This window comes from Amphibalanus amphitrite, unplaced genomic scaffold (genome assembly GCF_019059575.1).
Source record: "Amphibalanus amphitrite isolate SeventyFive unplaced genomic scaffold, NRLGWU_Aamphi_draft 000087F_arrow, whole genome shotgun sequence".
In the NCBI taxonomy this organism is placed as follows: Eukaryota; Metazoa; Arthropoda; class Thecostraca; order Balanomorpha; family Balanidae; genus Amphibalanus; species Amphibalanus amphitrite.
This window is the reverse complement of record NW_024881583.1, coordinates 446,454-470,111: the sequence shown is the minus strand read 5'-3', so window position 1 is coordinate 470,111 and position 23,658 is coordinate 446,454. Positions and strand designations below refer to the sequence as shown.

The following is a 23,658-nucleotide window of genomic DNA, read 5'->3' as shown; positions in this document are numbered from 1 at the left end:
GTCTGCGAGCTGGTCCAACATGTGACTCCGGATTTTGTAGGTGGCGCTGTTATCGCTGATGGAGCGGTCCCGCGGCTGCGCTACTCGAATTGGCCTGACAGGTAGTGCTGATTCTGCACACGTGTAACCCTCCCTCACGCTCTGCGGTTGACTGACACCAGCCTATAGATGTCGCTCTCGTCGCTTTGTTGATGTGCGCCGCCCTTCCCGGGCCTTCCAGTCTTGACTGCGGTGGAGAACTGCGACAAACCCAGTTCGAGATGATGGTGGCCTCTGTAGTCCTGTGTTTCTGTGATCGTATCATAAATGGTGCTGCCTCCCAACCTTCTAACCACTAATCTTCTGCACTCTTCTAATCAATTCTAACTGTTAAACAAATCCTATCCTCACCTTTAGCCCTATGCAGCGCCATTTATTGATTCACGTTTCACTCAATCTCCCGATGCTGATCTCAAGTGCTTCTTTCGTTGATGATTAAATATATGTACTGTCGTACTGCGCTGTGGGTAGCGCGTGGCTGGACGGACGGTCCGTGACAATCTATTGATCTGTGGCTGATCTATTAGAGTGTCCGTCCGAGAGCCGTACGACGGCTGACAGAGCCTGGGGGTCGCGAACTGGTGTGGTAACCGTTACGCCCACCTGGGACGCCCGAGTCGGTACGGCACTTGCGGTGTCGTAACCGGATCGGCGGGAACCAGCAGAACGCTGTTGGACCGGCGGTGAAAGTCGGAACCGAGCACTCGCCCACCAGTGGGGCGTCTGGTCGAGCAGGTCTACCCGCTAAGGCAGCCTGAGCACGAACCAGTGGCAGGGTCCGATCAATGACCGTGGTCCGACCAGGGTGTCAGCGCAATGGCCAGTCAGAGGCGTCTTTAAGGGCGCGGAAGCCCACCTCGGTCGACTGTGGCCGGTGCAACCTAGTCAGGTCGTTTGTGTGAATCTCCGTGTTCTTCCATCGCCTCAGAGTAGCCGCTCTTCTCCAAATGCCCGAGCCGTTTTCTATGTGTATTGGTCTTGCAGCGAACAGCAGAGTCGAGAAACGAATTGACAATGTCGCCGAAAACCGCGGTCACATGCTGGCCGTCCCTAGTACTACCAATATGCCCGCAGGCGCGGCGAGAGACAAGCTTAACGTATGAGTCACCGTCCGGCTGCCGGGAGAGCCCCTACCGCGACCTTTGCTCACAGTCATGACGTCACGACAATGGGCTCCTAAACGTACGGGCAGCGGCCGCCTCAGGGGTGCCGCCGTGACCTTTGCACGACACGTTCTATAGCGTATGGCACAGCGGTTACTAGGAAGGTTGAGGCCAGCGGCAGGCCGGTTTACAAATAACAAACAAACTTGACGCGCAATTGGCAACAGGTAACAGATTGATTAATAAAGCGGTGACAATATAAATGAAAATGACAACATGAAATGACAAATCGCATAGATGACAAATCGCATAGATGATCCCTACAGTACCCCCTCGCCAGACATGTCGCGGACAAAAGTGACATGGCGATATCTTACCGGAGGTCGTATGACGCGGCCGGAGCGGGTCGTCCGTAGTATCGGCCGAGGCTGCAATGGTGCAGCGTCAGCCCGAGCGACGGCTGCAGGGCGATTTGGTGCGTCACCGTAGATCAGAAGCTCCGGGCCGCTGGGCTCATTGCTGAGCGGTGGCGCGGCCGGCGGGCCGCTGGACTGAGTACCGTGCGGCTGCACAGTCGGCAGGTCAGACTGTCGATGACCGGATTCGTCTGGCGTCTCCAGGAAGGCGGCCTTACACCGGTCGATGCTGATGACTTCCTTTTTCTGTCGACGGTCGATGGTGATGGTTTTGGTGGTCCTTTCGGTAACCGGGAACGGTCCGTCGTATGGAGCGTCCAGCGGGTAGCGGTGACAGTCCCTGCGCACGAAGACGTGTGTCGCCGTCTGGAGTGCCGTCGGGACGTACGTGGCGCGCTGGACCGGACGTGGGAGTGTCGGCCGCACCTGAGACATGGCGCGCTTCAGGTCTTGTACGAAACCGGCCGGTGATGCTGCTGAGGCTTGGCTGCTGATGAAGAACTCGCCGGGAAGCCGCAGTGAGGAGCCGGTATTGCTGCTGTTGCCTCTGCTGCTGCTGCTGCTGCTGTTGCTGCTGTTGCTGCTGCTGCTGCTGCTGCTGCTGCTGCTGCTGCTGTTGCCGCTGTTGCTGCTGCTGGACGGTCGAATGGTGCCTTGCTGGAGCATCTTGTTGAACTCGGCACGTGCGATTTGAAGGCGCTCCGGCGGGAGGCGTCGTGGCCGCTGGTACACCGGTGGACCCTTGGTGACGATGTGGTGCGTCACGTTGTGCTTCACCGGTGTTGGTCCAGGTTTTGGTGAGGTCACATCCGGGTACCGGGCGAGGACAGCTGCGAAGCGAGCAGCAGCCTGCTCCCGGACGAGACGAACTCCGATGGAGCACAGCCTTGACCGCTCGGCGCTGGCGCAGACGGTGCCGTCCCGCAGGAGACGCTGGTTGGCAACGTCCACGACGAGGTGATGTGCGGCCAGGAAGTCGGTGCCCAAGATGGGTGTGGTGACGTCAGTGACGAAGAATCGATGTTTCAGGCGGTGCTGCTGACTCAAGGTGACGTCCAGCAGGCAGGTGCCGTGCACCGCGATCGGTGAGCCGTTTGCCGCGACGAGCTGCTGGCCGACAGGAGCAGGGGTCAGTGTGGACCCGTTGGGCAGGCAGCGGCGAGGCAGCACGCTGACCTGCGCCCCGGTGTCGACTAGAAATTGCCGGTCCGTCTCCGTGTCCCTCACGAAGAGGAGTGGCGCGGCAGGAGGGGCGCCCGTGCTTTGCGCCATCAGCACGGGGCGCCTCAGTTTTCCGAGGCGATCCAGGAGCACGGCAACTTGCATCGGCGCGCTTGGGCGCCGAATCGCTGGTGGTACCAACACAGCGTGTCGTCGTGCGGCGGCGTTGAAGGACGAGCCGGTGACGGGCGGCGTGACTGGCGAGACGCCTGGCGCGGCCGGGAACGGCTGCGGTCGCGTCGCACGGCGTCCTCGAGTCGTCGGTTGCTGGCCTCCAGGCGCTCCATCTTAGCGACCAGGGAGGCGATGACGGTGTCCAGCGCAGGGGTTGCAGCTGGCGCTGGGGCTGTCACTGCAGCAGCGATGGGCGGTGCCGGCTGTGTGTACGGCTGTGCCGCGATCGCTGATAGCCGTGGGTCGGGTCCGCTAGCTTCCAGGTACCGGTCGGCCGCTTCTGCCAGTGCGTCAAGCGTGCTGTCGGCTGGCAGGAGGGCGAGGGCAGCACGGACGGCCTGCGGTAGCCGTTGTTGAAATAGGGTACGGAAGAGCTCCGTATCAACCGGGGCGTCCCCGGCTGCGGCAAGCTCGTTGCGCATTGAGCGCAACAGCGCCGTCGGCTTCTGATCGCCGAGCTGCTGGCGGCCGAGCAGGGCTTGTAGTCGGTCGGCGCGTGACTGTGCCAGGCGGGCTTGGAGCGCTGCACACAGCACGTCAAAAGACCGAGATGACCGGATGACGTCCTTGACCTGGACGGCGATGTTGGCGGGGAGGTTTGCGACGAGGAGCTTAAACCTCAGCTCGTCGGAGTCGACCCCGCTGACGTCGAAAGCGCACTGCACCTGCAGTAGCCACAGGTCGGGCTCTTCCGGAGAGTATGGTGGTAGCCGGAAGCTAGCCATGGGCCGATGAGTTGACTCGGAGGCTGAAGCTGGAACGCTGGCTGGGTCTTGAGCTGCGGCGCCGGACTGTGCGCTGTCCGCCGGCATGACGAGAGGCTAAGGTCGAACAACGGAGATCACGTCGGGGTCACCAATTGTCGTACTGGGTTGTGGGTAGCGCGTGGCTGGACGGACGGTCCGTGACAATCTATTGATCTGTGGCTGATCTATTAGAGTGTCCGTCCGAGAGCCGTACGACGGCTGACAGAGCCTGGGGGTCGCGAACTGGTGTGGTAACCGTTACGCCCACCTGGGACGCCCGAGTCGGTACGGCACTTGCGGTGTCGTAACCGGATCGGCGGGAACCAGCAGAACGCTGTTGGACCGGCGGTGAAAGTCGGAACCGAGCACTCGCCCACCAGTGGGGCGTCTGGTCGAGCAGGTCTACCCGCTAAGGCAGCCTGAGCACGAACCAGTGGCAGGGTCCGATCAATGACCGTGGTCCGACCAGGGTGTCAGCGCAATGGCCAGTCAGAGGCGTCTTTAAGGGCGCGGAAGCCCACCTCGGTCGACTGTGGCCGGTGCAACCTAGTCAGGTCGTTTGTGTGAATCTCCGTGTTCTTCCATCGCCTCAGAGTAGCCGCTCTTCTCCAAATGCCCGAGCCGTTTTCTATGTGTATTGGTCTTGCAGCGAACAGCAGAGTCGAGAAACGAATTGACAATGTCGCCGAAAACCGCGGTCACATGCTGGCCGTCCCTAGTACTACCAATATGCCCGCAGGCGCGGCGAGAGACAAGCTTAACGTATGAGTCACCGTCCGGCTGCCGGGAGAGCCCCTACCGCGACCTTTGCTCACAGTCATGACGTCACGACAATGGGCTCCTAAACGTACGGGCAGCGGCCGCCTCAGGGGTGCCGCCGTGACCTTTGCACGACACGTTCTATAGCGTATGGCACAGCGGTTACTAGGAAGGTTGAGGCCAGCGGCAGGCCGGTTTACAAATAACAAACAAACTTGACGCGCAATTGGCAACAGGTAACAGATTGATTAATAAAGCGGTGACAATATAAATGAAAATGACAACATGAAATGACAAATCGCATAGATGACAAATCGCATAGATGATCCCTACAGTACCACCGGTGGACTCCGGGGAAAACAACAACAACAACATACTAAGAGCTGAAATTTTGTGTTCAGGAAGCACAAGAGGGGCGAAACGCAGACAGTTTAAAGTGAATCAAACTGGTAATTTAAAGGGTTTTTGCAAAAAGTTCATATAAAATTCAGTATTTTTTCAATTTTGTACCCATGTTTCACTTGGATTTCTAAATTGCTTTATCCTCGACGCAAAAAAGCAGACAGTTGATTTCCGCCAAACGCAGAAGGAATACATTTTGATCGTGTTTTGAACACGATTTTTTCGGCTTGTCTGTAGCTTTCGTATCAGTGTGCAATTGCCTGTATAATTATTATCATATTTTAATTTGTTAATGTGCCACTATTGTGCCGTATAATTTTGTGTGTAAGGACTTAGGCTACACGTTACACCCTCCTTTATCCCACCCAAGTATCCCACCCTACAAACTGGAGGCAAATAGAAGCAGAAGAGAAGAACACGTATTTTAGCCTGGAAAACTGGTGCAATTCAGTATTTTCTAGTTTCTACATCAAATCATAGTGCAGTAGGTAGCATAAGTACTACTGGCAAAATCTGCACATTCTCCATTGGCTGTTGTACAAACAAAACAAAAGGGAAGAACATGTTATTTCAGCGTTGAAAGGTTGTGCGAGGCCCGAAATCTTCCGAAATCTTTTGGTATTTTATTGTTGCAATAAATCATAACACATTAGCACAAGCACTGCTACGATAGTCTGCACATTTTCCCCTGCACATTTATATTGTTTACATTTATGCAGTCAGCAGCTGAATAATGGTGTGAAACAAAACCAGTAATATTTATGATGTTTAGGTTGGGTAAGTTATGTTAAGGTTAGGCTGGGTTAGATAAGGCTAGAGTAATTTTAAATTTTTGTGAGTTCAGGTTAGAATGGAAATGGGTCATTTCCCTCTATTGCACAGTTTGCACTCTTTTAAAACTGAAGAAATTCACAAAACAAAATCATGAAAAGAAAGAGCACGGCCTTCTAAGGTAGAAAAGTGAGATCACGCTTAGATACCTATGATACTTTTTACACAAAACATTTATAAGTTACACCCAACAACTCGCTGAGTCGGGTTAGGTTGTTATGTGATATATAAGTAGATTTAGGTGGTAGGGTTGTAGCCAGGTTAGTTGGTAAGGTTATTAGAGTAGGTTTTTTCATTTCTGCTTGTATTGTACTGTACCTGATTTTTTTTTAGCAATAAACGATAGTATGAACAATTTTCTAGGTTGATACATTTCTAGGTTGTGACACTATGGTGTGGTTTTTATTCAATTTCGAGCCCAGTGTGCAAAAGAGGGATTTGACTAAATTGGGAGAGAGTAATTTTCATAAATGCTGTTTGTGTCTATTTTTACTTTTAACTGTTGTTTTCAGTATTATATATGCTCTTGCTGCTGACTCCCTCTGGCCTGGAATGCAATCAATTCCATGAACTTTGTCACCTGTGCAAATCGCTTCTTGAGCATAGCTTGAAACTTGGTTAGCCCATGATGGCCAAAGCCTCTGACTAGTTGCATCTGCAGATGCTGAGCATTGCATTATGAATTGAAGCTCATCAGAATCATTGGCTATCATTTGCCTGTTCTATATAAATAAAGGTAAAAAATTAAAGGTTAAGCATTCCTTGTTCTATGTGCTTATTGTCTTTAGTGATAAGGTTTATACAGAATAATTATACTTTCAGGAAAATGGGTCTTTTAACAAGTCCTACTGCTGGAGGTAGTTCCAAGAAGTTTGCAAACATTCTTATCAAATGGGAACCAGCTGTGTCACCACTGCTGTACATTGCTGGTATCATTTGGTTTCTGGCTCTGGCTTATCACCCATATAATGCGGGTAAGTCTAAAAAATAAGGACTTCTGTATTATAGTAAATTGCATGATGCTTTCATTGAGAAAAGTGCCCATGGACGTTTACTGAATTGCATTGGTAATTTTAATTATAGCAGCAGTCACCAGCAAAGTCTGAATGAAGCTAAATGCAGATAAATCACAATCAAGCCGATACAAGTTCTCCTTGCTCATTGGATGTTCTTGAGTTAAAGTGATTTTAAGATTATTACATTTTTCAGGCACGTATTTCTCCGAGAACGCCCTCCTTCCGGGCCTTGTTACTAACGAATTCTCCGACGGCAGTGAACTCGCTCGTCTTCTGAAGGCTCTAGAGGTAAATTGTCATGACATTACTGGAAATTCTTATAGGTTAAGGGGTACCTGTTCAGATGAAACTGCTTGCACCAGTGTGAAATGTATGTTATTTATTTGATACTCCCTGGTTTTATCAGCCGGCATGTCTGTCCTCCCTCTGTGTTCCCATATTTTAACCCCCACACAGTCTCCGTCTCACGTTTCGCTGCTGCTGCAGGCGGAGGCTGCCGATCACCCGGACACGGTGCCTCACCCGTGGATCCGCGCCCAGTTCCGTCAGCTGGGACTGCAGGTGTACCCGCACAACTTTACACTGCGCTACCCGCTCGGCAACGGATCGGTCAGTATCACCGTGGGGAATGGGATTGGCACAGGACCAGAGCTCGGAGGAGTGGGGACATGGGGATAGTGTTTGGACGTAAGTGAGGTCGGGTGTGACACCTTCACGTGTCTTATCGTTATATCAGTGACTCAGCACCAAGAATAGCCATTCGGGAATGAGGAGCTTACGTGCGTCGTGCATACATGCAATGTCTGACAAGATAGCAGCAGGTCGATATCGGAGAATCACCTGTTGCTCGCGCCCGTCTACCTCTGACCACCTCTTCCCGTGTCCTCCCGGCCAGGTGTTCCACGGCGAGAACACGTACGCGGTGCTGCGCGCGCCCCGCAGCGGTAGCACTGAGGCGCTGGTCCTCTCAGCACCCTACCGCCGGCCCGGAGCGCCGCACCCGCCCAACCACGCTGCCGTGGCCATGCTGGTCGCACTGGCCAAGTACTTCAGACGTGAGTGTCTAAGCAGAACCGCCACTATCATAATTTTAAAATCAGGTTAGTCATCATAGAATGATGACTAACCTGATCGGGCTTGTCTTATGCAATCAAATTAGTGTGATGCTTTTAATTAATTCGGTAATTGCATTGGCTGTTCATCAACTCACTCGATGTGGCATTTACTTCATTGATTGTAACGCTGAATTTTACTTGGATTTTTTTTTTTTCAACCGATGATTCGAGTGCATTTTGGTTATGGGTTGGCTACATCGCTACAATTGAGTATATGATATAAATGTCGGTAATGTTGTCGGAATCTGATCCCTCTCCTCCGCCCCCGCCCCAGGTCAGGTGTACTGGGCCAAGGACATTGTGTTTCTGGTGACGGAGCACGAACAGCTGGGAGTGGCCGCCTGGCTGTCGGCCTACCACCAGCAGCCGGTGGGCCACGGCCTACTGGACGCCGGAGACCTGCCCGGACGAGCCGGGTCCATACAGGTGCGGAGAAACGGGGCGTGTGTGTCGTCTGCATGCAGTTATGGCAGAAGGTAGCCGCGGGTGGCAGCTGGATAAATGAGCCGTTTTGTGATTGTCAGCAAAGCTGGATGGAGACATTGACAAGTGCACTTTGGATGAGGGGGCTGACTATTGATTTTTCAAGCATGTAGCTTCCTTTTGCCATAGTCACTTCTGACTTCATAAGAATAGACTAGGATAATCTGTCATAATTTATGCGGGAAAGGACATATCGCTTCCTTTCAGCTGTCCTTTCAGCTACTGATCGGGTTGTTAGGCTCGCTGCATAGACTCCATGTAAGGGCACTTGGCTAGTGGTATACCGCCCATGCCTCAGTCCCGTGCGAGGTTCCCGATAAGTGTTCCCGCGGCGACACCTAGCAAGTATACCGCTAACCAGTGTTTCGTGCCTCCACCGCCAGGCGGCTATCAACCTGGAGGTGGAGTCAGCGACGGTCAGCCACGTGGACGTGCTGGTGGAGGGTCTGAACGGACAGCTGCCGAACCTGGACCTGGTGAAGATGGCCCACTGGATCTGCCACCAGGAGCACATCCAGCACACCACGCAGGGGCGGGTGAGGAGCGGGGGAAATGGGAATCTGTTAGAGGTGTTGGGAACATGGAGGCAGTAGGACAGCCCAGAGCGGCGGTAATATGTGGTGGATACGGGGGCCACGAGGAGACAGAAACGGTAGGGTGCGGTCGGCAGTCGCAATTGTATGTACTTGTGTTGCAACTTGTAAGAAATATTTTTCTAGGGTAGTACCGAAGTAATAAGGAGTTGAAACGTCCGGATTTCAGGAGCCGACCCGTTGAATGATGGCAGGAACTTAGTAAAAATGTCATATTAGGAAACATCTGATTGTAATTGCGGCATGTCTCAGAGCAATGCAGTGCTGGTCAGATGAAGACTGCAGAGTATGAGTTCAAGGAAGTTTTTGGTGTTGATTTACGATTGACCATGTATTGACCATGTGACCCCAATGCATGTATCCGACGAACATTCAGTATGGACCGTTTGCCTCTGTCAGGCGGACCACCCCCGGCCGCACTCGGAGGCGGGATATCGGCACTCGCTGCAGACTCTGCTGCACATGATGGCCAGCCCGGCGGCCGGCACGCCGACCGGCAACCACGGACACTACCTGAGGTCAGTGGCGGCGCAGGGGGACAGCACGCTCAATGGACCGTTCACGAGGGTGGCGTGCTATGCTGGGTCATGACAGTGAATCGCTGTGTTTCGGGGACTTCAGTATAACTTTAGACTACAGTATTCCTTTTTAACGTCGTTCCCGCCAATGCCTGACGTGTCAGCTTTATCATGAAATGCATAAAATGCATTTCTGCCTAGTCCTATGGTTGAAAGCCCTGACGCGCTTTTGAAGCAGTGACCTGGTCTCCTCCTCAAGACCAGGAGGACTCCTCCAGGTCCGACATTTAGGCAGTAACCCACTTCGTCCCCTCCCCCCAGGTACGGGATCCAGGCGGTGACACTGCGCGCCCTGGACGACCGCGCGATGCCGGGACCCCGGTCGGGTCTCTCCCACCTGGCCCGCGTGCTGGAGGGAATGTTCCGCTCGCTGAATAACCTGCTGGAGCGCTTTCACCAGAGTTTCTTCTTCTACCTGATGCCGGCCACGGGACGCTACATTTCCATCGGTGGGTGGCCGGACGGTCCGGCGGCTGCGGGGCCACCGTATTATATCGTTAGGATAGTCCACGGTAGACATTCTGTTAGGGGTGAGATGTGTAAATATCCGTATCTTGATTGTCTTCCCGCTTCAGCTAATTATGTTTTGTTAATCGATAGTGCTCCCTTTATGTAAAGTTGCGCTAGCTTGTACGTGGGCTTGGATGACGCTGTGTCTGTTAACTTTTCTGATGCGAAGTCCGATCATTGCTGACGTCACGAATCGAAGATTCTTTTTATACCACCAGCTACACACCATCATATGCCAATTCACATGTGAACTGCTACAGAGTCAGACCCGCTACCCATCACTACCATTCCTCCTACCTCGTCTGTCTCCTGCAGCCTACTGACCGCTCTGACCCCTTCCGCCCCCTCTGACCTCCGTCTGTCCCTGTCTGACCCAGTCTGACCTACCGTGTCGCCCTGTCCCCGCACCAGGTCTGTACATGCCGCCGTTCGCGCTGGTGGCTATCGGTATCGTGCTGAGGGCGCTGACCTGCTGGCTGCGGCTGCCGGACACAGACGACTCGGAGAGGCAGCAGGAAGCTGAGGGGGCGGAGAGTGTCGGGAAGAAGGGCGGGGACGCGGTAAGAGAGCAACAGAGAGGGAAGAGCTTGTGGGTGCTGCGAGAGGTCTGGGAGAGCCCAATAGAGGGGCTGTTTTTTATGATCGACAGTTGTTGTAGGTTACTGACGTATTCAATCGAAAGAGCGGGATTTCGGTGGCATGACATTTATCTGAGGCCTTAGGGCTATATTTTCATTTGTGTGTTCTTCTGGTTTCCCTTTTGGTGTAGAATACGCTTTTCATATACCCGGTTTTGAGAAATGAAACAATGTTACTTCCATGCTAAATGCAGGTCATTCCTTCCCAATATGAGGTATCCGCAGAAGACATTCTCCCATGCCGCTTTTTCTCCCAGCCACCGAGCGTCTCTCATTCCCCTGCCTCACGTCCCCCCCCCCCCCCCCCGGCAGTGTGACCGTCCGTCCGACCCGTGGCCGCTGGCGGCCGTGCTGCCGTGTGTGCTGGCGCCGCACGCGCTGGGCGCTGTGACGCTGGCCGGCCTGGTGCCTCTCACCCAGCTACTGGCCGCCGCCGGCTGGCCAACCGAGCGGGCAGTGTTCGCTGGCCTGCTGGCGGTCAGCGTGGGCAGTCTGCTGCTGCCGGCGATCACTAGCAGGTGCGGACCGCGCGGGCTGCCGGCTGACGGGGGGGGGGGGGGGGTCGTGGGACGGCTGTCTGTTATTGGGACGCTGGGGAATATTTATGTTTGTTGTATGGACTCGGCTGGCCCATACTGTGGTCGAATCACTCTCTCAGCTATGTGTTACATCGATCTGAGTCCGTTCTTGCGAATAACTCCAGACATATACTATAACTATATACCGGCATATATGTAGTGGTCTATGCTCCAGAGTATCAGGATTTGATTACTTCCACTAATTGTCACCAGAAACTGTGTACGCCTTACCTATTCGCTGCTTATACAGCAACGATTTTTTTTTCGCTGAACGTGTGTCCCTCTCGCCCACCCCGCGCCCTCCGCGGCTGACCCCTAATGTCACCCTCCGTCTCTAACCGGCCACATCCCGCCGTCCTCAGGCGGTCGCCGCTCTCTGAGTCTGGACGGCTGCTGCTGCGCTGCGTCACGCTGATCGAGCTGGGCCTCCTCGTGTTCACGGCAGCTCTGTTTAACATATCACTGGCGCTGATCGTCACCACACTCTACACGCCAGTGGCACTGTCGGCCAGATATTACAGGTAAGGGACGAATGGTACGAGGTGGATAGAGGGCCACGTGGGCTGTGTGGCTGGGTGGACAGTGGACACTGGAGTGGAGGGGTCAGGGGAGGTCCCTGTGGACAGTGGAGATTCGAACACTCCTCTGAGAGGTTCCGTAAAGAAGTTGTGGACACGCCTTGAACCCCGACAACCAAACTGCTTTGACTGTTCCCGGCCCTCTGACTGCTCCCGTCCCTCGGACTGCCTCTGGCCCTGTCCGGCAGTCTTACTGCCCTGTCTCCTCTGACCTCAGCCCGCCCCCGTCTCCACAGCTCCGCGCCGGCGCGTCTGCTGGCCTCTCTCTGCCTGCTGCTGGTCCACCCGTTCATCCTGCAGCTGGCTGCCGTGGCGCTGGGCGCGCCGGCGCTGGCCTGGCGCGCCGTGCTGGCCGCCGACCAGCGCGCGCTGGCCGTGGCGCTGGTCGACTCACTGGTGTATGGCGCGCGGCTGCTGGATGTGGCGTGCACGGTGCTACTGCCGCTGTGGCTGCAGATGTGGACGCTGGTTCACTGCGGTTGAGCCGCCTTCAGTGCTAGAGACGAGGTCAGTGCCGACGGCGGCCGGTGAAACGCACAGCGCTGGTGCTCGGCAGAGCTACGTGGGAGTTGGACACAGCCTGATCTCTATTTCGGTGATCGTACCACAGTACCACCGTTTGAACGTCCGCATGTCATACCAAGGCTGAAGTTCAAGGCGGCGTTGAGCGCAAGGTGCGCTCGCGATGTGTCAGTTGAATAGACTCAATTCATATGAGCCCACGTCAATCATTCCCTCGTCCTCGCTGCTTACTGTCATAAATTCTCTGGCCGTGGCGAGACGCGAGAGCCATTGTGATGGACTAGTCGTTGGCTGCTCACTGGGCGTCGCAGACGTGCCCTGTGGCGCCTGTGGTAACGTCCAAGAGAAGAGTGGTTTTGCCTCCAGGGACCACCAATAAAACACGATGAGATTGACCAGGGCGAGTGATAATGCACAAACTGTAATATTGTATGCATTGGCGCAGCAGTCCGAACCCTACATGTCCATATTTTGCCACACTGATTCTGTGTAGACATGCACGCTTCGAAAGATTGAAGCTTTACACGTGCAGAGCCAAGTACTCGGAGGGAGGGGAAGGGAGGTGGCTCCCTGTCTCAGAGTTCAGCGGATGAACCGAGGCCGCCGTGCGGGCCCGTGCGCCGCCCTACCGGGAACAAGTCTTCATGGTGATGTTAAACGTAATGCGTTTGTACGAGTCTGCCGGCGTTTACATGTTCGGATGTCGCATGTGCGGAATACATGACTGTGAAATAACCACTAACCAGTAACAATATGTCTGGCGACTTGGGGACTGAGCCGTTGGCATGCTGTCTTCTTAGGCGGCCGTAATGTTTAATTTGAATGGGCCGGTAGACTGTGATATACACGTGTGATTTTTATTTGCAACTTTGATGGCTTAGGCCAGACGATGTGCCTGTACGACGGTGGGTCAGTGGGTATCAAGTCAGTTATCATGCTAGTTACACGCTTGCCGTGATATCCAGCGTTCCTCACCGCGTACGGCAGCCTTGTCGCTGGGTAGGACGATCGGCTGTGCTGAGCTATCAATCACTAGTTGCTACGGTATTATCTATTGTTTGGCATGATGGATTGGGTTTTCAGAGCAGCTTTCTCCTTCAATTCCTCGGAAAGGTTCTTTACCAATGCGTGTCTCGTTGCTAAACGTGTGCTCAGGTGTGAAGCTTTTCTGACGCTCGGCGATGGAGGTTTACTCGAGTGGACGTGAGATCCACGCATGAAATCCAGTAGAAAAGAGATCCCCACTTCCACTGCCATCCCGACAAGCCGGCGTTCCGTCTGCACACCTCTCCCAACTTCCATGCGCCTGGCAACAACCTTTTACTTTGAACTGCCTCGAGTTTCACTACACACCCAAACTTCTTTTATGGGCATGGGAAAAGACGGGTGTTCACTTATACATGTATTCACGTTCCAGATTGTACAAGATTACAAATACAGTAGATACGAGCTCTCGGTTTATCAGCGCCTTTCACATAGACTGTGCCTATTTACACGGGAAGGTTGTATGTGCTGATATATTCTAATAAAAAAAACAAACTGCTCAAATTCAATTATAATAAGGAGTTCGGTCGAACATTTTACCTTTGTTATAATTCTTCGAACTATAATTCGTCAGATCAGTTCATTTAGCAACATGGGTTAACGATAAGAACGTGCATTGCAACAATAGCTTGACACGTTTTACTATGTTTTTGACAAGGGTTGGAGACAAAGCAAATAATGTGCAAATACACGAAGCAGATCATTCACGAAGACGCATTCCTGCCTCTGGGTATTAGATTCATACCTACAAATCAAGACAACAAAAGACAACAGACGCAAACTAAAATATTTCATGCACTTAATACAAAAGCGTCCTGTTCTCGGACTCAAAGTGGCCTGCGCGGCATCAACAGTCACCGCATCAGCTGCAAACAGCCCGCTCTGACGCAGGCCGACCGGCGCGGTGCCGAGCGGGCACTCAACTGGCCTGGTGCGCGCCCCGTGGGGCCACGCGCGAGTCACAGGGGCAGAGACAGAGCCGCTCCGCCACCCCTCGTACACGGACTGTTAGCTCAGACGACCCGGCCGCCCGGCCCGGGTCACTCAGCCGGTCCGGCGCTGGGTACCGGCGCGGAGAGGAGGCGGTGAACGCCCCCAGACCCGGGCAGAGCCCAGCCGCCCGGTATAACGGGTGGGAAGCCGAACTAGGAACCAACTGCTGCGCTCTCGCTCTCGCCGGCCTGTAGCGAGCAGAGCACCATGGCGGTAGCATCTGACCTCCTGGCCGGTGGTCAGCCGTGAAGGAGGACCTCATGCGGCCGGCCCCGGCACGACAGCATAGCCGCCGCCTCAGAATCCGCCTCTTTGGCATATTGTTCGACTTATAGCCTGAGATCAGCAGACCGCCGAGTAGAAGATGACAACGGATACAACAACGGGCCACCCGGCCGGTCTGCCAGCTACGTTCGCTACCGTTCGGGGCTACACATGAGGTATCTGTCAATGGCACGAACACCGTGAGAGACAGAGTGCGGGGCGCGCGCGCAGGTGTGGTACCGTCCGTCCGTCCGTCCGTCCGTCCGTCCGCCTCAGTGTCCCCCACCTCCGATCCGATAAGGCCTCTGAATCGCATACATTCCGGGATGTGCATCCGCCTCTGCGAGCCGGCGGCCGCTCGGGCCGGCCGTCTCGCCTGTTAAAGCCTAGTGGTAGTTGCGCGATCGTCTCCAATGCGTTACGATCGTCTCCAGTTTACCTCCATCGTCCTAGCTGTGCTGCTGTGGCCGGTTGCGCGCACCGACCGCCGACCAGTCTGCTAGTCTCCGGTGCGCCGCTACCTGTCACAGTCGCGCTGCGTTCAGTGCATGGCGCGCAGCGCGGCCGCCGGGGCCGCCAGCGATCCGTGCACGTCCTGTGCGCCCGGCGTCTGTTGGTCCGCGGGGTACGCGTCGGTCCCGGTCCCTGGTCCGGTCCGCTGGTCCCCCGACTGGTCACCGCCCGAGGGCACCGGGTACATGGTTACCCCCTGTGGAGCAAGCGCCAAACACTGTTATTGACAAGTTATGCTGCGGCCCTACTGTGTAATATTTATTCTAACATGGTGTTCTGATTGAACCATAGAGCGAGAATGCCGGTGTATGTCCATGTTCATGCATCAGGGAGTGTCCACAAGGCCATCCATAGGCATTCTGTAGATGTCCATAGGCATTCTGCACCCAGTATCGAACACAATGACAAGCTCCATTACATCTGTCCAGTGTCCATCCCTAGTTAGTTCCCCGCGCCCTACCTGCATCTGTTTGGTGAAAGCCGCTCCGATCTCTTCAGCCGTGCCAAACGTGCCACCCAGCCCGTCGGCTCCCTCTGCGGCCGGGCTGTCGAGGTCCCGCCGCACCTGGAGCGGCTCGTCGCCCTCTGTCATCTCCTGCAGCGGCTCCAGCAGACACGGCTCGGGACCGCCGCCGCCGCCGCCGCTCGTGTTGCTGTTCTCGCCGGTCGGGTCCGTGTCGCAGCTGTCCGAGCGGCCCAGGCCTCCGTTGGACTCGGCTGGGGGACCGCCGGGCGCTGTGGGGGGTCCGTTGGAGGTGGCGCATGACTGGGGGCCGTTCACAAACGGCGGGGTTGGCGTTGTGTCGTTGGGGGATGACCTGATCGGGACGGATGATATGGTGACCTCGGGCAGACTCGGGGACGGCGCCTCGGTCTTGGTCACGGTCGGCTTCTGGTCCACCAGCGGCGGCACTATAAGGGAGCAAAGCACGGTGTCAGGGTCAGCTGGTCGATGCCCCTGATCAACTCTCACGGGGGATGGGCATTTGAAAGTCGCACAGATGCGAAACGAGCTTGTGCGACTTTCGAAAACGAGGTGATTTAAATTTTGATCAGCTTTTCATGGATTCAGTCAGATTAAACTTTCAATTTGCAGCATTCTAAAGAAGTCTACATGAAAGATCGGGTATGGGAGGCTCTTTTCCCGAATGGCAAACAACATAAAACGCACAACACCAGGTATTTCAAACAAGGGATAGTGAACTATGTCATATCATGTGGCTCAGTTCCTGCTATTGAAATAGACCTGTGAACCCCAAGTTCACGTCGCTGAGTACAGCGACCGTTCCACTTACGATTGATGGTGGGTACGGCGCCGGTGGCCGAGAGCATGCCGGGCGGGAACATGCCCATCATCATATGCATGTCGGGAAAGCCGAGCAGGTTGGGCGGCCGGTGGCGGGCGCCGGCGGCGGCCGGGTGCGGCAGGCCCGAGGGCGCCCCGCCGCGGCCGCCGCCGCCCGCGCCGGCCATCGGGGGTCCGCCGACGCGCGGCGGCATAGGCGGCGCTGCCTGCATCCGGAACGGCGGCATTCCCGGGTAGCCGTGCATATCCTGCTGAAAGGGGTGAGAGGGGCCGGGTCAAACAGGGAGGGTGGCAAAGTGGGTCTCGACGTGTTCGGGTGGATGAATAGTGTGCTCGTGGTGTGACCATCAGGCGCCGTTTGAAGTCAGTGGGAGGTAATAGCCACTGGCAAGTCAGAGGAGTCTGTCAGGCGTAACCCAGGTGTTGTCCAGAGAGAAGTCAAGTAGTCAGTCAAAACCTGGCAGTCAGTCCAGTCAGCAGTTCGGAGTGAGCGGCCAGCCATGAGTTATTAGAGGTAGGTAGGTACGACTGGATATTTACACTAAGTCATATCAACCGATAGTCGACAAGGTACCAATGTGAACCGAAACATCGCGCGCTAATCAATTCTCTTAGCATCATTTATATCATGGTTACGTAGGAGTATTTAATCAAGGCAGAACTAACTCCTGCCGCCTGCGAGGGTTATACAGTAGGTATACACAAACTTCATGGCATTTTACAAGATGTTTACAAGGCCTCACGTCCATGGCTTTTCCCCACCTATGAAAATAGGAAGTTGGGATTGCAAACCAAGGGGCCCCATAACCTTATAAGAAACTTAACCGATGCCTACATGAATGTAACACTAAAGCAAAGCTACATATAGTTCGTTATACAGCACCGACAAATATCATAAAAAACGAATGTCATTGACGGTCGAGACGCCAATCACAGCACAAATTTAGCACGATTCGTGCTCAATGTACCGGCCACACCGGTCCGACCGGGGACCGGTAGCGCCGCAAAAACCGCCACGGCCTCCCAAAAACCGCCTCGCCCAGACAGCGCGCGCATCTAAAACCGGTCACCGTTCGAGTGGGTACCTTGATTCGTTTGGCGGGCGGTGCCGAGTCGGGTGTGGACCGGTGAGTCTGAGCCGGGCTGTCCGCTCCCTCTGCGGCCGGGCTGTCGAGGTCCCGCCGCACCTGGAGCGGCTCGTCGCCCTCTGTCATCTCCTGCAGCGGCTCCAGCAGACACGGCTCGGGACCGCCGCCGCCGCCGCTCGTGTTGCTGTTCTCGCCGGTCGGGTCCGTGTCGCAGCTGTCCGAGCGGGCCGCACCGCCGGCGATCGACGACAGGCCGGGCACGGGCCGGGTCGGCGGCGAGGGGCCGGCCGAGGTGCCCACGCCCACCGGCGGCTTCTGGTCGAGCAGTGGCGGCACTGGCGAAGGAGAGGGGTGTGTGTCAGTGGCGGGAATCAGAGTGAGCGCTGATACCGGGCCAGGCAGATCACGGCGCGCAGGCGCAGCTTGTAAACAGGACTGACAGTACACACAGTGATGCGAACTCACAAGGGACGAGAGACGTAAAATCGTCGGGAGAAAGCTACGTCAGATTGCATGAACTGGAGAGATGAACAGACTGCATGATCTTTCCAGTCACAGGTTTTCATCAGCCACACCCAACTTTCCCTACTTGTTATTCCAGTCCCCATCCCTTGGCATAATCCACACCCCCAACATCTCACCCAGACCGTTCCCTTATCCCGGCGCCCCGGTCCCGTCCCTGTCCCCCCGGACGGCCTCACGACCCTACTCACAGTTCATCTGCGGCACTCCGCCGGTGGCCGAGAGCATGCCGGGCGGAAACATGCCCATCATCATATGCATGTCGGGAAAGCCGAGCAGGTTGGGCGGCCGGTGGCGGGCGCCGGCGGCGGCCGGGTGCGGCAGGCCCGAGGGCGGCCCGCCGCGGCCGCCCCCGCCCGCGCCGGCCATCGGGGGCCCGTCGACGCGCGGCGGCATAGGCGGCGCTGCCTGCATCCGGAACGGCGGCCGGCCGTTCATGTGCGGCTGAGGGGGCCCGGTCGGAGTGTGGGGCGACTGCTGCTGCTGCTGGTGCTGCTGCATCAGCTTTGTCAGCGAGGCCGGCATGTCCTGTCCAAAGAAAATACACACAGCCGTCAGCATTCACACTCGGCTACATGCTAACGAAAAGTGTCGAGCCACGTCTCTTTCAGCCTCTGTGATGGCTGGTCGCAGCACCCAAACCGCATACCGATCGGGAGGTAAAGAATGCCACCAATGTCTGGGCGGATTACTTCGTCTGCAATACCGGGAGTCGCGTGACAGGCGCTACCGTTAGCGCCGATAAAATGGTGTACCGAAGCTGCCGTTTCGTGTTCGGGCATGGCGCATGTTCCCTATTCTTTCCGTTGGAGGCCGTATAAGGAAAGTGCTGCACCCCGGTCTCGGGCGCGCGGACACGACATTCCGCTATATTTAATCCGCCCAGAACGGCTGGCAGTGCGCCGTTTTTGTCACCGACACGCCTCACTTTGTGTCCACCAATGTCTGTGGCCTGGCAGGTGGCATTGGGCCCGCAACGTGTTCTAACGAATAGCGAGGCCTAATGGCTGCATGAATCTTAGACAGAAAGGGCACCCTAGCTATTTTAAGCAATTTACAGTCATAACTAACTCATCAGATGACCATGATGGTAAAATGTCTGAGGGGACCAAAATCAAACGTCTGCGTTAAGCTGCGCGAGCATTTCAGTTCAGCAACGAGTAGCAATCCCTCGCATTCAGACCAAGCCCGTCCCTCCCTCATCTAAGCGTGTCCGTCTCTCACTCACCTCACCTGCATACCGTTTCAGTCTCTCACTAATCTCATCTCACCTTCATAACTTCACCTCACTTCTCTCACCTACAAACATCGTCCGTCTCTCCCTCTCTCACCTGGATCCCGTGTCCTGCCGCTGCGGCCGCGGCTGCCACTGCGGCCGCCTTGCTCTCCATCTGCTCCTTCAGTCCGGAGGTGTCCCTGAACACGACGGCGCGGATGACGTTGTTGACCGTCTCCTCGGGCCAGACTCCGAGCAGGATCCGCTGCGGCCGGCCGCGGCCCTTCGGTCGCAGCTCTGGGAATGGGAGACGGGGACAGTTAGAGACAGGTGGACATCGGTCCACTGAGCAGTGCTCAGGAATATATGAAGTGGAACATTGTGAGATGGGTAGCCAATATGGGCGCATATACGACGAAAATATTGAATATAATGGCCTGTCAAGATATTCCAAATCACGACCACCAGCTCGCACTCGTCACCTGCAGTAGCCCGGGTGATCCAGGCCACCCATGCCGATCTCCCCTGTGTCCGAGCTATTATAACGGTTTTGGCCAGTGCAAGGAAAACGATATTTCCGATACGGCCACCGTCGCGGGAGTCGTGCTGCGACATCGTATGGCACTAACGCGGGAGGGCCCATCCGTCCATACCACGCAGCACTAACGGTGTCCTGATGGCATGTATCGACCTGATCAGGATACTGTCCAAATTATGCGCATAATAACGATATATTCAATAAACTAACGCTCTGAGAGCCAACGCAGGAGATGTCAAGGACCATTTGGGAGCGGCCAACATCAGCTATGTGCATATCAATGAGGACATTACATACAAGAAAACATTAGACACTGTTCTGAAATAAGGGACGCACAAAAACAGCACTCAATAACATTCTGACAGGCGGGCCGGTAAAAGCAGCACAAACATCTTCAGTATATCAAGCTAATGCAATTCCGCGCCGTGGACTGGCTACGATATGTTTCAGGGAACTTTTATTTGATATATTTCATTTTGGCATGCTTATAGTATTACAGTCGCCATTTCAGTAGTTATGTTTCCGAACTTCAAGTCTAATGTTTATGATATCTGGGTACACAAAATTGCACTTAGGCTCCATTAAATACATAAGGTATTGCGCAACTACGAGATTCCATTCGACCGATCAGCCGGCCCCTAAGCACGCGGGATGAAGTACCGGCTGGGCGGGGCCATACGTCACCTGCACCTCGCACCGATCAGCTGGGGGGCCGTGCACAGCGCACAGTAGCTGCAGCGGCCCGCCCCCGGGGCACGGTCCCGGCCCATCATCCAGCCTCAGCTCGCCACCAGAAATACACCGCAGCCGGGCACTGCGAGCCACGTTAATTACATTTCAAAATATATTACTGCCGGTCATAGCGCCCCGGCCCGGCCCGGTGGGCCGATGTGGTGCTGGGCGGAGCTGGTCGGTTGGACGCTCCGTTCATCCGTCGAGTACGCTCCGAGCCGAACCTGTTGCTCCTAGCAGCCTGAGTCGGTCTGATTGCGTCAGAGCGGCGGCTTCACGAGAGTCATTTTCTGACGAGTGTCGCCTCATAACGGCCAGTACGGGGATATTTATACACAGAACGGCAGCGCCCCGGGCAAGCGGCGAGCACATACCGGGCTATATGCCGGCAACTTGGACGGGCTGGCGACTCCGGTTTACTGGGGCGTGCCTATGCAGTTGGACAGAATGGCGATTCCCGTAGGCGCTCGAGCACGTCTGCAAGACCCCACAGTGACTTCCGTGTCGTGCTATTTTTCCATCAGCTGAAAGTACTAATATCCGTCACTACTGACCCTGTTATGTCGCATGCCGCTAAGCACGGTTGGCCTTCCGACCAAGTGTTGGTAATGAAAAAGGTCAAACTAAATCTAACGCTTCCGGCTTCTCACTAAGAAATATAATGAAAGATCACCTATGTTTCCATTCAGTAATGCTTTGAATGCGGCACGATTTCACATACTAACCAAGCCACCGGGCCCCTGCCGTCACTTTTCACAATGAAGCGAAATGAAAACTATAATAACGGCCACAGCCCCGAACATTCACACCTTAGAAACGAAGAGGTAAGAGACGCAAATACACGGCACTCCTAGCTGTATTGAGCCATGCACAGTGTGTTGAGCTACACGGATACACAGGTCCCCATACCGTGCTCGTGTCACCGGCACGGTAACCAGACACTCTGAGATAATATCTCCCACGATATCACAGTGCGGTATCATTTCACCTCGAGCCCAGACACGGACACAAACAAGTCGGCACACGACCTTTCTTTGCTCTTTCCTCCCGCGGCTCACCCGGGCGAGACCCACAGCTCAGTCTGGGGACAGGGGGAGGGCGCCCACAGCAGACTGCAGCACCGGGCCGCGATTGCTGACATACCTAGCCGGCAGCAGCCGCGCGCTCACACCGGCTATAAATAATGCCGCCGAGAAAAACAACACAAATAATGAACTGCAGCCGCGGCAAAAAGATAGGGGCGGAGGAATGTGACCTGCAGCCGCGCCAGACCCGGCCCCGACTGCAGCGGAAGGAGACGGGTCCACGCCGGCACTGAGACAGGGAAACGGCAGCATTTGGCACCGGCTGGTGACTGATGGGTAGGTATGGCAAGGCTTACCCCATAGGTATATGCCTGTCACTCTCTGCACCTACCGCCCACTGCCGATTCAACCCATCGCTCCTTCCTACCGCCAACTGTCAACTGCTCATTTATACCCCTATGCCACTGGGGGAAAATTTGCAGTTGCTGCCACGGTTTTATAAGGATAACAAGGCACATGTCAGAAATATAACGGGTATCTGTTGCAAATGTACCGAAAAATGGCGTCAGGACACACTACTGGACAGGGGACAGCTAAAAGCCACCAGCTGTGCCGACATAACATTTTGTCGAAAGAGGCAGCTCTTGTCATGTTAGGGCGGTTTGAGCGTCTTCACGTATTACATACAGGTTATGTTACCATGTCACCTACATTACGCGTAATGCTGTCCTGTCAGGAAGTAACTCTATGCTCTTAATCACACCAAGAAGGAGAGGTCTCAAAAAGTTAAGTGCAGACCAGGGTTGTATACGACTCAATCAATAGCAATCAATTCAATCACGACAAATTTGGGAAACCAATCAAATCAATCAAGGCAGAGCAGTTTTCGGGAATTGATTCAATCGACTCAAACGCGACAATGAAAGGAATCAATCAACTCAATCAAACGACTCAAACCAAGATATACATTAGGTTTTTTGCCCCACCAACTTGGAAAAGTGTCCATAGCAGTCTGGTGTACCTACCTACCTACCTACCTACAGAAGAAACAAAAATATTGTCATTTAAAATTATAAATTGCCATGCCATTCAAAGTTTCTATGTAATAAGGAAGGATACCTAGTGATGGACAGGTGGATCATGATATTGAGGTTCAATGGGTAGAATTGGAGCAGAAGTTTCATTTAATGGGTGCAAAATAACCCAGTAGTTGACTTCATCAAACGCCCCTTAACCCAAATCACCACCTTTCACCTAAAAGTTGTCAATTTAATTTTGGCCATATTCCAGCTAAGTCATCAGGCCATCTACCCCATGTAAAGCCCCCGTCTGTCTCTTATGTGAGTTATGCGGAGCTCTTCTGAATTGAACCCTGAACATAATTAACCTAGCTAGGTTACATGCCACACTGACACCATATTGATATGAAAGTGTTGAAAATGTGCTATAAATTTGACAACTTCATTAGGTATGCTTTATGAAGACAGCAGGAAAGCAGGTAGGTACCTACTTACCTGCCTAGATGTGTCGGCTACCAACAGTACCAACGAAGGTAGATAGGTTATATGTGAAGAATTCAAAACATTTTATTGCAATACAATTTGAAACTGTTAGGACTGGGGGATAGGGATGAGCATTAAAAATATATTTAAAAGGAAATGGAAAGGACAGGGACTCTGGAACCACAGGATAAGTTAAGGACAAAGGAAGAAGAACAAGGAAAATTAAATGCCGTTGGTGCGACTGCGAAAAAACCAAGAAAACGTTTTGCCAAGAAGTATGCTAAGCTTTTATAAATCCTTATTCTTCGTCTTTTGATTTTTTGGTAAGATGACGTCATTGATTATCATGTAGTATGGTAGATCATCATAAAATAAATCGTTTGTACAACACCAATTCGTTTTAATTATTATTTAAATTGAAATAAAACCACTTAATAATATTCGGTAAAATATTCTAAGGAAAATGAAATATATTAAATATGTTATGCCTAGGCTCTCAGGAGAAAAGGATCAACAAACGTTCTGCTGCAAATTAAAGGAAAAGTGCCACCTTCTTGAAATATGAAGATATCGTTGGTTTTTATTTTGACATTATTATTTTCCATTTTCTTTT

The 23,658-nt window shown here is 54.0% G+C and overlaps 2 protein-coding genes across 6 annotated transcripts in view; one reads left to right on the top strand and one right to left on the bottom strand.

Moving 5' to 3' along the window:
• Positions 1 to 5,043: 5,043 nt before the first annotated feature.
• On the top strand, positions 5,044 to 13,054 carry LOC122379913 (glycosylphosphatidylinositol anchor attachment 1 protein-like). 5 transcript variants are annotated; one of them, XM_043362552.1, is made up of 13 exons: positions 5,044 to 5,089; positions 6,514 to 6,665; positions 6,901 to 6,995; positions 7,194 to 7,316; positions 7,603 to 7,762; positions 8,097 to 8,248; positions 8,689 to 8,841; positions 9,298 to 9,416; positions 9,738 to 9,925; positions 10,398 to 10,546; positions 10,937 to 11,142; positions 11,565 to 11,723; positions 12,017 to 13,054. In XM_043362552.1, exons 2-13 carry the CDS (start codon positions 6,518 to 6,520, stop codon positions 12,261 to 12,263), a joined length of 1,899 nt encoding a protein of 632 aa, XP_043218487.1. In that variant the 5' UTR covers positions 5,044 to 5,089; positions 6,514 to 6,517; the 3' UTR covers positions 12,264 to 13,054. The 5 variants fall into 5 exon arrangements, with proteins under 5 accessions (XP_043218487.1, XP_043218489.1, XP_043218491.1 ...); XM_043362554.1 differs by having other exon boundaries at positions 5,085 to 5,108; XM_043362556.1 differs by lacking the exon at positions 5,044 to 5,089 and adding an exon at positions 5,091 to 5,122.
• A 637-nt stretch (positions 13,055 to 13,691) lies between these two features.
• The window catches only part of LOC122379912 (protein bric-a-brac 1-like), a 67,846-nt gene continuing 57,879 nt past the window's right edge, over positions 13,692 to 23,658 (bottom strand). The window contains exons 5-10 of the mRNA XM_043362550.1: positions 19,364 to 19,545; positions 18,224 to 18,560; positions 17,508 to 17,845; positions 16,412 to 16,673; positions 15,577 to 16,028; positions 13,692 to 15,312 (exon numbers count right to left, since the gene is read on the bottom strand). Coding sequence (XP_043218485.1) covers positions 15,145 to 15,312; positions 15,577 to 16,028; positions 16,412 to 16,673; positions 17,508 to 17,845; positions 18,224 to 18,560; positions 19,364 to 19,545 — 1,739 coding nt within the window. The 3' untranslated portion in view covers positions 13,692 to 15,144. The remainder of the gene's footprint in view (positions 15,313 to 15,576; positions 16,029 to 16,411; positions 16,674 to 17,507; positions 17,846 to 18,223; positions 18,561 to 19,363; positions 19,546 to 23,658) is intronic.

Coding starts and splice junctions, on each gene's coding strand:
- LOC122379913 (XM_043362552.1), top strand. CDS start 6,518: ATGGGTCTTTTAACAAGTCCTACTGCTGGAGGTAGTTCCAAGAAGTTT. Junction 8,842..9,297: donor AGCACACCACGCAGGGGCGG/GTGAGGAGCGGG, acceptor TGCCTCTGTCAG/GCGGACCACCCCCGGCCGCA. Junction 10,547..10,936: donor GGAAGAAGGGCGGGGACGCG/GTAAGAGAGCAA, acceptor CCCCCCCGGCAG/TGTGACCGTCCGTCCGACCC.